The 14,698-nt window shown below is 43.7% G+C and overlaps 1 protein-coding gene across 1 annotated transcript in view; it reads right to left on the bottom strand.

Moving 5' to 3' along the window:
- SH3D21 (SH3 domain containing 21) overlaps window positions 1-14,698 on the bottom strand; it is a 271,986-nt gene that overhangs the window by 43,641 nt on the left and 213,647 nt on the right. The window contains exon 18 of the mRNA XM_075336044.1: window positions 8,738-8,916. Coding sequence (XP_075192159.1) covers window positions 8,738-8,916 — 179 coding nt within the window. The remainder of the gene's footprint in view (window positions 1-8,737; window positions 8,917-14,698) is intronic.

Raw genomic sequence — 14,698 nt, 5'->3', positions numbered from 1 at the left:
AGGTGGAAAGACACGCTCACCGAGGAGTCTAGTGTCCTGGGGCAGGAAGTTCAAGGAGTTTTAGATGAGTTTGGACAGTGACAGTGTCACGAGGTGAAAGAAGAGAGAGACTGTCAGGGACCCGGGTAGGAGCCTGGGCCCCTTTGGAATACGTCAGGCAGGCGGGCGGTGGTGGCCGTCTGCAGGAGTACCGGTGCAGCAACCGGCGGAACCGTATGGACCGGGCTTGGGTTGGAGCCCGCCGGTCCCGAACCGGGGAGCCAAACGTGTACCGGAGCACCAAACAAAAGAAGGGTACTCAGACCCCGTCCTAGCTTAGAAGCCACTGAGTATAGGCAAATTGACTGATTGCTGGCCGGACCTCAGGGGTTCATCCACAAGCAAGTCCCTAAAGAAGGCAAAAGCCCACCGAGACCGGGTGAGCGCCACCGCCAAGGGCCAAACACCCGACGGGCCAGCGCCTGCGGGCAACCGAGGGCTCCTCCGGCAGCTCAACGCCGGGGAGCGGGCTACCACTGCTGAAGCAGGGGGAGCCGAAACACAAACATCCAGAGGTGCACGGGAAAAGGGGCCACCATCAACCCCACAGGGGACAACAGCAGCCAGCCGCGGGGACCGACCACTACCGAACTTTGGTTTACCAGTGACTCAGTGTGCATTAATCATGAGTACACCAGTGCCATCCGGGCACGGCACACTACACCGCGGCACGGCGCCCTACACCCCGACTACAACAACCACCATCACTCCTACAGTCCCCCACCAGGCCCCGGGACACAACGCTCCTACCCACGGAGGGGCTAACATCACTCCTGCGGCCGCAATACCGATCCCGGACGAGCCCACCACTACTTCAGCCGCAGAAGTGGTGTTTCTCCCGTCACCATGACCCGTGGGTGGCATCATGACCCGTCACACGACCACCATCCTCCCACCACCTACTCCCCTTAACAAGGGTGACGTGGCCCCCGGTCCAGAGGCGCTCTTGCCACCGACAACCCCGAGCCCGAACCTCGAGCGGCTTGGCCCGAGCAAGCGGAGGAAGCGGCCGGGCCCCTCTCAGGGCGGTACACAGACATCCTCAAATCCAGGCGATGAGAGAAGGTGAGGAAAGGCAAAGGTACCTTCAGCAGTGGTGCCTATGTGCCAAATGCAGGCCACCCCTTTTACCTCATCCTATATACGTTCCTACAAATCTCCTGACCACACCTCCCTAAACTACCTCCCCTTAAAGTATCAAACCACAGCACAGCCCAGCTTGCTCTGCTTTTAACCTTTCGCTTGCCCTCCAAAGCTGAGTCATGGGTCACTCCGCCCATGGCTCTACTTAGGGCTCCATTTTTCCTTTAGACTTTGTCTTTTTTTTTAAATTAGGAAAATGATCCAATATCACATGCTTGTGAGTGACAAAAGTACACTAATCACAAAAAGCTACGGGACAAAGTTTAAGAAAACGTAAAATGTTTATACTACACTGATATTTTATCATGAAAGTTATTATTTATTTATAAGTCATCATTATTTATAAATTATTGTACAAAAAGTCAAACAGTGGTGGGTATAACCACAAAATGTCAATGTTTCAATAACTTGATATGTGGCCTTGAGCATCAATTACAGCTTTACAATTATGTCTTCTGTGGTTCACTAGTCGAGTTATTGTCTACTGAGGCATGACAGCCCACTCTTCTTAAAGGGTGACCCTCTGGTTATTGAGGTTCTGAGGTACAGAGTTATGAGCCTAACTCTGTACCCCAGAGTGACTCAGCAGCTGATCCCTAATGATGCAACCTCGATAAAATGGAGCATTGTCGTGCATGAAGATGAAATTAGGCTTGCGTTGTTCATGCAGAATCACAATGACTGGATTACTGATGTTATTCAAGTAGTAGGGGCTTGTCACTGTACCATTCACAAAGTGTAGGGCAGTCATGCATTGACTAGACACATCTACCTACACTGTGACACCACCACCAACAAAGGTTCATCTGGTGACAACCAGATGTAGCAAGTTTCTCAGGCAGTGAGGAGGTGTCTAGGTGTGTTAGGAACATCCCACTGCTACTTCTAGTGTTGTCTGATAGATAGGAGATTGCAGTCAGCTCAGTTTCCAACTACTCTTGTGGTTTTGTTTTTTCCTGATTAATGACATTTTTTGTGATCATCCACGGTTACCAGATCATAACACTCTGCCATAACCCATACTGATAGCTAAGGAACAAAGGAAAAATCCAGCTTTACAAACAAATTCTTCTTTATTCAAATAAAGTTGATACACAGGACATCAGATAATAGATTAAATGGCGTTATGATTACGCCTGCATCTACGCATTTCATATGACTAAAGGCCCAGTCACACACAACGACTTACCAGCGATCCCGAAAACGATGCGACCTGATAGAGATCGCAGGTAAGTTGCTGGGAGGTCGCAGGTGAGATGTCACACAGTCAGATCTTACCAGCGATGCAGGAACAATACAGGTCGCAGTAGCGACCTGTATAACGATCTCAGCAGTCACTGTGACCCTGTCACACAGTGTCAAACACAGCGATGTGTCCTGCCCAGCAGGACATCGCCTTTGAAGAAAATGGCCTGGACCATTCGGCAACGACTAGAGATCTCACAGCAGGGGCCTGATCGCTGGTAAGTGTCACACATAACGAGATCGCTAACGGGATCGCTACTGCGTCACGGAAACCGTGACTCAGCTGCGATCTCGCTAGCGATCTTGTTATGTGTGACGGTACCTTAAGGGTGTCTGGCTCAGTGCTCCTGTTTGTACTCTCTCCCTCTGGTTCCATGATTATCGTGGTTACTGTTTTTTCACATACCTGAATTATTAAAAGAAGAAAACTTTCACGATTGAAGTGTGCCGATGATCTTCTGTGTTCTTGGATTACTGCTTCACCCATCACTGGGTTTGACTAGCAGAGCACCTCCAGTCTTATGCAGCAAGTACTGCAGAGCAATCGGGATCGCAGTGAGTGAAACCCACGGCAGCCGGGTGGTGCCGCATGTGTTGTGCTATTTATTGTCAGACATATAACTAAAGGGAGCTTTACACGCAGTGACATCGCTAGCGATGTCGCTGGTTAAAGCACCCACCCCCGTCGGTTGTGCGTCACGGGCAAATCGCTGCTCGTGGCCATGGTGCACAAAACCGTTAGGACCCGTCACACGTACTTACCTGCCTAATGACGTCGCTGTGGCCGGCGAACCACCTCCTTTCTAAGGAGGAGGTTAATTCCTCGTCACAGCGGCGTCACTAAGTGGCCGCCCAATAGAAGCGGAGGGGCGGAGATGAGCGGGTGGAATATCCCGACCACCTCCTTCCTTCCTCATTGCCGGTGGCCGCAGGTAAGGTGTTGTTCCTCGTTCCTGCGGTGTCATACATAGCGATGTGTGCTGCCGCAGGAACGACGAACAACCTGCGTCCTCCACAACCAACGATTCTTTGAAAATGAACGACGTGTCAACGATGGGCGATTTGGTGAGTATTTTCCATCGTTAACGGCCGCTCGTTGGTATCACACGCAACGACGTCGCTAACAATGCCGGATGTGCGTCACGGAATCCGTGACCCCGGCGATATATCGTTAGATACGTCGTTACGTTTAACGGGGCCTTAAGGGTGAGTTTACACCCAAAACGTCTGTATCTCTGTTGCAACCTACGGATGACACTCTGTGACACTCTAAGCTCAGTGGCCACTTCTGTCTGAGAACATCCTGTTTAGGGGGCATTTTAGGATCATCTTGAACTTTCACCCCAAAGCCAAATATCTCTAACTTTTTGTGAGTAATGAATAGGAATCTTTCTTAATATCTGCTGTGAAAGTCTTGTGAAGCAATAACTGCCTTTAAATATTTGCAGTAATTGCAAATGAATCCTACACATTGGTATGGGGGAATTTTGTCCATTCCTCAGTACAAAGCAGTTTAAATTCTGTTGTATTAGTGGGTTTTCTCCCATGAACTTCTCTCATGAGGTCCTTCCACAACATTTCTATAGGGTTAGGGTCAGGATGTTGACTTGGCCATTCCAAAACTTTAACTTTATTTTTCTTTAACCATTCTTTTATATAATGACTAGTGTGACGTGGCTCATTGTTTTGCTGCATAATACATAATCTCTTGTGATTCAGCTCATGTGCAGATGTCCTGTTGTTTTATTTTAGAATTTGCTGGTATAAATCAGAATTTCTTTGTCGATCAATGATGGCAAGCCTTCCGGGTCCAACATGTTTCACAGATGAGATGGTGGTTTTCATGCCATAATGCAGTGTTTTGTGTTTCTCCAAACATGACACTTCTCATTTAAACCAAAAAGCTCTATTTTAGTATTGTTCGTAGTAAAAAAAAAATAGTTGTGATAGTTGTTTGTCTTGTCCATGTGATCTTTAGCAACCTGCAGATGGCATCAATATTAATTTTGGAGAACAGTGGCTTTCTTCTTGCAATCCTACTATGCACACAGTTGTTGTTCTGTGACATCCGGATGGTGACCTCATGAACAGTAATAGCTAATGTGAGAGAGGCCTTTAGTTGCTTAGGTTGAGAATGTCTGAAACCTTGCTTGAGAATGTCTGGAACCTTGTGGAGTTTTAAACACTTTGTTTTTGGAGTGATATCTGTTTGTCGACCACTCCTGGGGAGAATAATAATGGTCCTGAATTCCCTTTGTAAATGTTTGACAGCATTGGTGGAGTACACACTCCTCAGTAGAGATTGAACTCAGTAGAGATGAACACCAACAACTCTTCTTTTGAAGCCCTTAGAAATCTTGGTCATTTGTGCTTTGATACGCTACCTCTAACATAAAACATTAGCAAGTAATAAAAAAAACAGGTTACCCATACCTGATTTGTCATCCCTTTTATTTAAAACACCAGATTTTTACCTTATCGGCTAACCCTAAAGGTTCACATACTTTTGCCACTCACAAATATGTGATATTTGATCATTTACCTCAGTTAAAAATTATAAAGTCAAAAATTAAAAATTAAAAATATTTTAGACCTTTATTTTATGAGGATTTCTATACATACATTTAGGACTTGTGTGAAAATCTAATGCAGTTTTAGGTCACATTTATGCAAATATAAGGACAAGTCTGAAGGATTCACAAATAATCAGACACTAGTGGGTTTATAGATCGGTGTAATTAAAATTGGCTTATATTGAAATCATTGTTACTATGCATTTACAGTATATTTTACCAAGAATTACCAAGATTTAGTGTAAAAAATGTATGTAAAAAAATGGCCTATGTACAATAAATGGATCCATTACATTTCTTAATATATCTAGATTGGTGTCATGCACCAGACCCTAGCATAGTGTGCTATCTTTGGAGTAGGCTTCACCTAAAGGCTTCTTCAGATGAGTGTATAATTGGACAGCATAGTAACCCATGTAATTCAATAGGGCTGTTGAGATTAAAGTTTTTTTCATATGGACTGAGGGGTACTTTGCACGCTGTGACATCGCTAGCCGATGATAGCAATGTCGAGCGCGATAGTACCCGCCCCTGTCGCACATGCGATATCTTGTGATAGCTGCCGTAGTGAACATTATAGCTACGGCAGCTTCACACGCACTTACCTGCCCTGCGACGTCGCTCTGGCCGGCGACCCGCCTCCTTCCTAAGGGGGCGGGTCGTGAGGCGTCACAGTGACGTCACACGGCAGGCAGCCAATAGAAGCGGAGGGGCGGCGATGAGCAGGACATAAACATCCCGCCCACCTTCTTCCTTCCGCATAGCCAGTGGAGGCAGGTAAGGAGATGTTCCTCGCTCCTGCGGTGTCACACACAGCGATGTGTGCTACCGCAGGAACGAGGAACAACATCGTATCTCCTATTGGTGTGATATTATGAAAATGGCCGACGCTACACATTGCTTTTGCAATCGTTTATCGGCGCATCTAGGCTTTACACGTTGCGACGTCGTTACCGGCGCCGGATGTGCGTCACTTTTGAATTGACCCAGACGATATCGCACTAGCGATGTCACAGCGTGCAAAGTACCCCTAAATGTTCAAGCCAAGGTCAATATTATGTATTACTGACTTTATAAAGCAGTAATCCAGCAGGGTTGTTTTCAGCGCTGAAGTGGCTCTTTACATGCAAGTCCCCTGACGCTGATATTATACTCACTTGCCAGCATCTTCATCCTTTTTCGGCACATCTCCAGTCCCGCGACGGCATCTTATGCCGGTAACTTCTAGTCAGAAGTTACGTCACAAGCTCCCAATGCAACTCTATGAGAGCCAGAATGGGGCTCTCATAGAGTTTTATTGAGTTGTGACCTCCAGTGTGCTCCATGAAATACAGGAGAGCACTGGCAGGTCACAAATCACCGGTGACTGACCGGAACAACTCTGGAAACAGATGAACACAGTGCAAGGTTCGGGCGCAGAGTAGTGTAGGGGTATAAATACAATTGCAATAATAGCAATCAGTATTGCTCACTTTTCTCAGGTCTTTATAAGCATGTATAAGATCTCAATGGTTCTTGTATGGATCTGGTCTGCAGCTCGGCTCCCAGGTATCAGACATGACACTGGGTGGGTCTTTTAGTAGCAATCAGCCTCATGTAGAGTAATTCCGATTCTTTTGCCAGGCGCTACCAGAATTAGTACAAAATTCTTATTTCTTCAGAGTTTTATTAGATTCAAGGGTATAATATAAAACGTCCGTATGTACATGACGCACCCCAGGGCTTTGGGGTACTCGGCCCCGGGCTGTATTTTACTGGGATAGTTCCATGACCCTAGAGGTCTCTTAAAGGGGGATTTGTACAAGGGAAAAATAAAAGTAAAATGTTTTTCGTGACGCCACTTGCGGTACACGGCTATATGGGGAAAGCCGCCGCTGCAAAGTCTCTTACTGCTGTGGATGGTGGTATTGGGCAGCTTAGGTGTGATGGCTCTCTGCAAGTAGAGCTAGACCCCAGGGGAGGATGATGGTGGTAGTAGTATATAGGTGCAGACGTGTAGGAAGAACTCAGACGGCACAGGGGCTGCAGTTTAACTTGTGCTTTACTCACAGGGTTTGGAGTTGCTGCCAACTTAACAACTAATGTACCAATATTTTTGATGAAGTTTATTTGTAAGCTCATAATACCTTTTAAATAATTTACAACACAGCAAGAAAATGACAATCCTCTAACACAGGGAATGGGAGGGAGAAGGGGAAAAAAAAAATATTTCCACCTCTGAGTGTGGAATACTAATTAAATTCCAGGCAGGTCTCCTTGATTAATTAATTAAGAAGGAAACCCTGGTAAGTTAATCCTCTGTTTATAAAAATCTCCTTGTTATATTTATATTGTTACCAGAGGAAGGCTACTTGTCTGATATTGTAGCCAAAACGCTTTGTTTTTCATGTGTACATACGGACGTTTTGTATTATACCTTTGAATCTAATAAAACCCTGAAGAAATAAGAATTTTGTACTAATTCTGGGAGCACCTGGCTAAAGAATTAGGATTTCTCTACATGAGGCTGATTTTTAGCCTTAGTTGGGATGAATGGTGTTCGTTTGGAGTATACACCGGCATCTTATCTACATCAATGGTAGGGCTAAGCATGTGTGCTTGGCCTCTAGTCAGTGCTATGTGTTATTATGATAGCAACCAGAAACCGTTTTTCTATGACTAAGGGGTGCTTCACACACAGCGAGCTCACTGCCGAGATCGCTGCTGAGTCACGGTTTTTGTGACGCAGCAGTGACCTCATTAGCGATCTCGCTGTGTGTGACACTGAGTAGCGATCTGGCCCCTGCTGCGAGATCGCTGCTCGTTACACACAGCCCTGGTTCGTTTTCTTCAAAGGCGCTCTCCCACTGTGACACACAGATCGCTGTGTGTGACAGCGAGAGAGCGACAAATGAAGCGAGCAGGGAGCAGGAGCCGGCGTCTGACAGCTGAGGTAAGCTGTATCCAAGATAAACATCGGGTAACCAAGGTGGTTACCCGATATTTACCTTAGTTACCAGCCTCTGCAGCTCTCACGCTGCCTGTGCTGCCGGCTCCGGCTCTCTGCACATGTAGCTGCTGTACACATCGGGTTAATTAACCCGATGTGTACAGCAGCTAGGAGAGCAAGGAGCCAGCGCTAAGCAGTGTGCGCGGCTCCCTGCTCTCTGCACATGTAGCTGCATTACACATCGGGTTAATTAACCCGATGTGTACTGTAGCTAGGAGAGCAAGGAGCCAGCGCTCAGTGTGCGCGGCTCCCTGCTCCCTGCACACACAGCTAAGCGGTGTGCGCTGGTAACTAATGTAAACATCGGGTAACCATACCCGATGTTTACCTTAGTTACCAGTCTCCGCAGCTTCCAGACGCCGGCTCCGTGCAAGCGCAGCGTCGCTTGCACGTCGCTGCTGGCTGGGGGCTGTTCACTGGTCGCTGGTGAGATCTGCCTGTTTGACAGCTCACCAGCGACCATGTAGCGATGCAGCAGCGATCCTGACCAGGTCAGATCGCTGGTCGGATCGCTGCTGCATCGCTAAGTGTGAAGGTACCCTAAGCCAATCACTCAGTGGTACCTGCATTGATCTTGACTGAGAGGTCAGACTGATGATTAAAGTGTATGTAACAGGATATGTAGTATCTTATACTACTTTATGCATAATTTCATAAAATAAAAAAAAAGGTTATAAGTAACTGATATGTAAAACGTTGGTTACATACAAGCAAATAGGACAGATACAAATACAGCTTGATCACTTACAAGTGCTTATTTTTAAGTATCTCCATCATAAGTTTAAGTGATTTGACTTCTTCCATAAGCTCCTCCACTTGAACACTCGGTACAGGCTCAGGGCTCTTCTTGGACGTTACAGGAGCTGAATTAGTATTTGTGCCGGTCTTTGCATTTTGACTAGGTGTGGTAGAAAACCTTGAAGTATTCTAGGAAAGCAACAGAAAATGCTACTTTTAATCATTGCATATGCAATCTCCACAGAGATTACTATATTTTTTAGACTTTAAAATGCACCGGACCATAAGACACACATAGATTTTAGCAAAAAAAAATTAAAATTAAGCAAAAAATGTGGTCATGATGAAGTACTCTTATATGGCTGCTTCTCACTTGCGAGTTTCTCGCAGTAGAGCAATGCGAGAAAAACTCGCATTGGAATCGGACACATGTTAGTGAATGATTCAGCTCGCATTTGCGATTTTTTTCTCAGTCCCAATCGGACTGAGAAAAAAATCGCAGCATGCTGCTTTTTTGGGAGTTTCTCGAACCATTTTTCTCAATGATTCCCTATGGAAGCGGATTAAAAGTAGGATCACACACGCGCACCAGCGTTCACATTTGCGAGTGTGGCAGGAACTATACTCATTAAACATTCAACAGATGAATGTGACATCACATTCCCAAAGGTAAATTAACTGACACATGTGTAATCACTTTTATCTAGTTAAGATGTTGCAGGAAACTAGCATCGCAAACGCGACACACACGCGTCGCACACGCGAGCCAAATCATTAATTTATACAGAAATAGCATCGCACTTGCGTTGCACTCACACCTAACGTGAACTAAAATCAGCCGAGTTTTTTTTCAGCCCAGTCGGACTGATTTTACTCGCATAGATGTGTTTCCAGCCATAGGGGGATCCTAGGCCCCTTCCTGGTATATATGTGGCCCCTTCCTGGTATATATATGGCCTATCCTGAAATATACGTGGGCCATCCTGGTGTATACAGTGGCATTCAAAGGTTTGGCCACCCCTAGTCAAAAATACTGTATATTCAGCACAGTTAAGCAAGTTGAAGATGAAATGAACTATAAAGGCATAACTTTAAAAATTACATACTTCTTTTGTATTTTAGACAAAAAAAAAATCATCTTTTACATTTGAAAAATTACAAAAAGGAAAATGGGCCTATGCAAATATTTTGGCACCCTTTGAGATTTGTGTGCTCAGATAACTTTGGCCAAGGTTTCAGACCTCAATTAGCCTGTTAGGGGTATGACTTGTTCATTTTAATCGTTGGGAAAGGCCAGGTGATGCAAATTTTACAGCTTTATAAAAACCCAGCCTCCTCTATTCTTGTGCCAAAAAACAGCTGTCATGGATTCTTCTAAGCAGCTGCCTAGCACTCTGAAAATAAAAATTGTATAGACCCACAAAGCAGGAGAAGGCTATAAGAAGATAGCAAAGCATTTTTCGAGTTGCCTTTTCCTCAGTTCAAAATGTAATTAAGAAATGGCAGATAAAATGAACAGTGGTGGTCAAAATAAGGTCTGGAAGACCAAGCAAAATTTTTGTCAGAACTGTTCATAGGATTGCTAGAGAGGAAAATTAGAACACTCGCTTGACTGCAAAAGACTCTGGAGTTGTAGTACATTATTCTACTTGTCAGAGACAGCTGCACAAATATGGTCTATATGGAAGAGTCATTAGAAGAAAACCTCTCCTGCATCCTCACCATAAAATTCTGCATCAGAAGTATGCAAAATAACATCTACGATTTACATCTCGTAAAGTCTGATGCAAATAGATTAAAAGAGAACTTTCTTTGGCCACCATGATCAAAGATATGTGTGGAGAAAAAAGGACACATAATTTCAGGGGCACAACACCTCGCCAACCATTAAGCATGGTTATAGATCAATCATGCTTTGGGGTTGTGTTGCAGCCAATGGCACAGGGAACATTTCACGGAGAGAGGGAAGAAGTCAATGAAATTTCAACAAATTCTCAATGCAAACATAACAACATCTGTAGAAAAGCTGAAGTTGAAAAGAGGATGGCTTCTACAAATGGATAATGATCCTACTCACACATCAAAATCCACTATAGACTACCTCAAAAGGTGCAAGTTGAGGATTTTACAATGTCCTCACAGTCTCCTGAAATGAACAACATTGAAAATCTGTGGCTAGACCTCAAAAGATCAGTGCATGTTGCAAGATGACCCAGGAATCTCAAATAACTGGAAACATTTTCTAAGGAAGAATGGATGAAAAATCCTTCAAACAAGAATTGAAGGATTTTGTCTGGCTACAAAAAAAAGTTTACAAGCTGTGATACTTGCCAAAAAGGGTGCTACTGGGTACTAACCATGAAGGTTGCCCAAACTTTTGCATTGACTCATTTTACTTTTTTCTTAATACAAAGGAAATGTGTCATCATGAAGTTTATGCTTTTTAAAGATCATTTCATCTTCAACTTGCTTAATTTTTCACAAGAACAGTAAATTTGACCAAGGGTGCCTCTCATCCTGGTATATAAGTTCCCCATCCTGGTATATAAGTCAAGCATCATGGGCCCATTCTGGTATAAATGCCTCCCGTTATGTAACTTTTATTAACGCATAAAAAACCCTATTCTATCACTTTCCCTCTGCTCTTTCAGCACGCGGTGTCCTCATCTGATGCTGGCAACTGACTTTGGTGTGTAAGTCATGGACAGAGCATTACATCACGGGTATGTACCCCCTGTCACAGGCGCTGACGACAGCTGCCAACCAAGCAGATGTTAATCAAAATGAATGTTTATTGCTCCCCATGCCCATAATCCCGCCCACCTCTCAGCACCAATGATAGTAAAAACTTCACAGTCATTTATTTATTTATCACCGACCAGAGTGCCGAGAGGTGGGTGGGATTATGGGCGTGGGGAGCAGTGAATATAATTTTTCTTTAATGGAAGATAGACGAGATCACCACAGTTCTGCCACTGCCTGTGTCCTGTAGCGGTGGACCTGCTCCTACTTCCGATGACCCCGCTCCACCACCACCCCCTACTGTGAGCCAGGCACATGCAGACTATAAAATGCAGCCATATTTTCCTCCCAAATTTGGGGTGAATAGTGCATCTTGTATTCCAAAAAATATGGTAAATGTAAAACTCGAGGCACATAGCATACACTGTGTGCAGAATTATTGTAGTTAATCCAGTTGTATTTTAGAGGATTTTTTTTTATTATTGATCAACAACTATGTTCTCAATCAACCCAAAAGACATAAATATCAAAGCTTAATATTTTTGGAAGTTGGAGTGGGGATTTTTTTAGATTTGGCTATCTTAGGAGGATATCTGTTTCTGCAGGTAATTATTACTGTGCAGAATTAATAGGCAACTTAATAAAAACCAAATATATTCACTTGTTTATTTTCACCAGGTAGACCAATATAACTGCACAAAATGTAGAAATAAACATTTCTGACATGCAAAAACAAAACCCCCAAAAAATTAGTGACCAATATAGCCACCTTTCTTTATGATGACACTCAACAGCCTACCATCCATAGATTCTGTCAGTTGCTTGATCTGTTTATGATCAACATTGTGTGCAGCAGCCACCACAGCCTCCCAGACACTGTTCCGAGAGGTGTACTGTTTTCCCTCCCTGTAGATCTCACATTTTTTGAGGGACCACAGGTTCTCTATGGGGTTCAGATCAGGTGAACAAGGGTGCCATGTCATTATTTTTTCATCTTTTAGACCTTTACTGGCCAGCCACGCTGTGGAGTAGTTGGATGCATGTGATGGAGCATTGTCCTGCATGAAAATCATGTTTTTCTTGAACGATACCGACTTCTTCCTGTACCACGGCTTGAAGAAGTTGTCTTCCAGAAACTGGGAGTAGGTCTGGGAGTTGAGCTTCACTCCATCCTCAACCCGAAAAGGTCCCACAAGTTAATCTTTGATGATACCATCCCATACCAGTACCCCACCTCCACCTTGCTGGCGTCTGAGTCGGAGTGGAGCTCTCTGCCCTTTACTGATCCAGGCTCTGGCCCATCCATCTGGCCCATCAAGAGTCACTCTCATTTCATCAGTCCATAAAACCTTTGAAAAATCAGTCTTAAGATATTTCTTGGCCCAGTCTTGACGTTTTATCTTATGTTTCTTGTTGAAAGGTGGTCGTTTTTCAGCCTTCCTTACCTTGGCCATGTCCCTGAGTATGGCACATCTTGTGCTTTTTGATACTCCAGTAATGTTGCAGCTATGAAATATGGCCAAACTGGTGACAAATGGCATCTTGACACTTGATTTTCCTCAATTCATGGGCAGCTATTTTGCGCATTTTTGCCCAACACGCTTCTTGCGACCTTGTTGGCTATTTGCCATGAAACGCTTGATTGTTCGGTGATCACGCTTCAAAAGTTTGGCAATTTCAAGACTGCTGCATCCCTCTGCAAGACATCTCACAATTTTGGACATTTCAGAGTCCGTCAAATCTCTCTTCTGACCCATTTTGCCAAAGGAAAGGAAGTTGCCTAATAATTAAGCACATCTTATATAGGGTGTTGATGTCATTACACCACACCCCTCCTCATTACAGAGATGCACATCACCTGATTTCTTAATTGGTAGTTGGCTCTCAAGCCTATACAGTTTGGAGTAGGACAACATGTATAAAAAGTAACCCCCGACATTAACCATAATAATAGTCAAAAAAAGTGACTCAAAGTCCAAATATATAAATAGAATATTTTTAATAGAATTAAGATAGATACAACAATTTCATTCAAGTCCAGGGAAACCACCTGGCTGTCCAAGGTATCTACATTATTCAACAAGGGTGCTTTTGTTACTAGTACCCACACTTCCCCATCCCGCAGACAAAATATAGTTAAATATAAGAATGCTCTTCACAAAAAAAAACAAATTATGGTGGACTAGAAGTTCTTTGGAACAATACCATGAACAGGGTATTCTACCCCGTGGTTTAAGGATCCAAATTTATCCCACATTTGACCTTGAGTAGGAGGAGTTAGTTGCACGGTGGAAGAAGGCTGCCTCTATATGTTCTCTAGAGTTTATTCAAATTATCAATGCCAAAAATAATATCACTCTACCAAAATTGGAGGAGGAAATCAATGCTCTAGAGAAAACCTTACAGAAGGATTTGAATAAAGATGATTTCCAGTAATTAATGTCGGATCTTGATAAAGATTTTGAAAAGTGGGAAAAAGAAATTAGTTCCATCAAATCTAAGAAGTATCTGAGGGATATACAAGATTTTGATAACACCAAGATATACAAATGGCAGTTAATGAAAATTTCCCATCAAACGTCTGGAAAAATTTCATCCCATCCATCTGCATCTTCTTTATCGGATAGCAAAACATCAGTAAGTGGGTCTGATAATTTCAGGGATTTTTCCATCTTTAGAAATCCCAGAGGAAAAAGAAAAGGTCAAGAATTATTTAACAAGAGGGATAAGAGGATTGATGGACCACAGATAATCAACCTTTCCTCTCATATCCTTACAGATACACAAATTAAAATTCTTGAAAAAGGACTAACCTTTTCTCCTTCGAATTCTACAGACTCGTTCACAGCGGTAAAGGATGTTCATCTGTTCTCTAGGAAACTACTCCCCAAAAAGCTTCATCACAGAACTGACGAGGGGGAGATTTTTGATACCAGAGAGGAACAAGAAGCCTTGGCCATACTCCAATCACTTGAAGATGAAGCTACCACATCACAGGTTGGTAACTTCCCCAAACATCTGATCAATTTATCTAAGAAATTTCCCCATCTGGGTATTTGCCCTGCTGTTGAAATCTTCACCAAATTGGTGACTGAAGATATTGAGGATTTATCCAAACATGTACATTCCAAATTAAATCTTACTAGTAAGGAATGTGCCAGCCTGAGCGAGCTTCAATCTTGGTGAGATGTGGTATTCAAACCCGCCGATAAAAGCAGTAACTTAGTCA

The sequence above is a fragment of the Anomaloglossus baeobatrachus genome, chromosome 2 (assembly GCF_048569485.1).
Source record: "Anomaloglossus baeobatrachus isolate aAnoBae1 chromosome 2, aAnoBae1.hap1, whole genome shotgun sequence".
In the NCBI taxonomy this organism is placed as follows: Eukaryota; Metazoa; Chordata; class Amphibia; order Anura; family Aromobatidae; genus Anomaloglossus; species Anomaloglossus baeobatrachus.
Note: the sequence above shows the minus strand (reverse complement) of the source record. Positions and strands in the feature narration are given on the sequence as shown.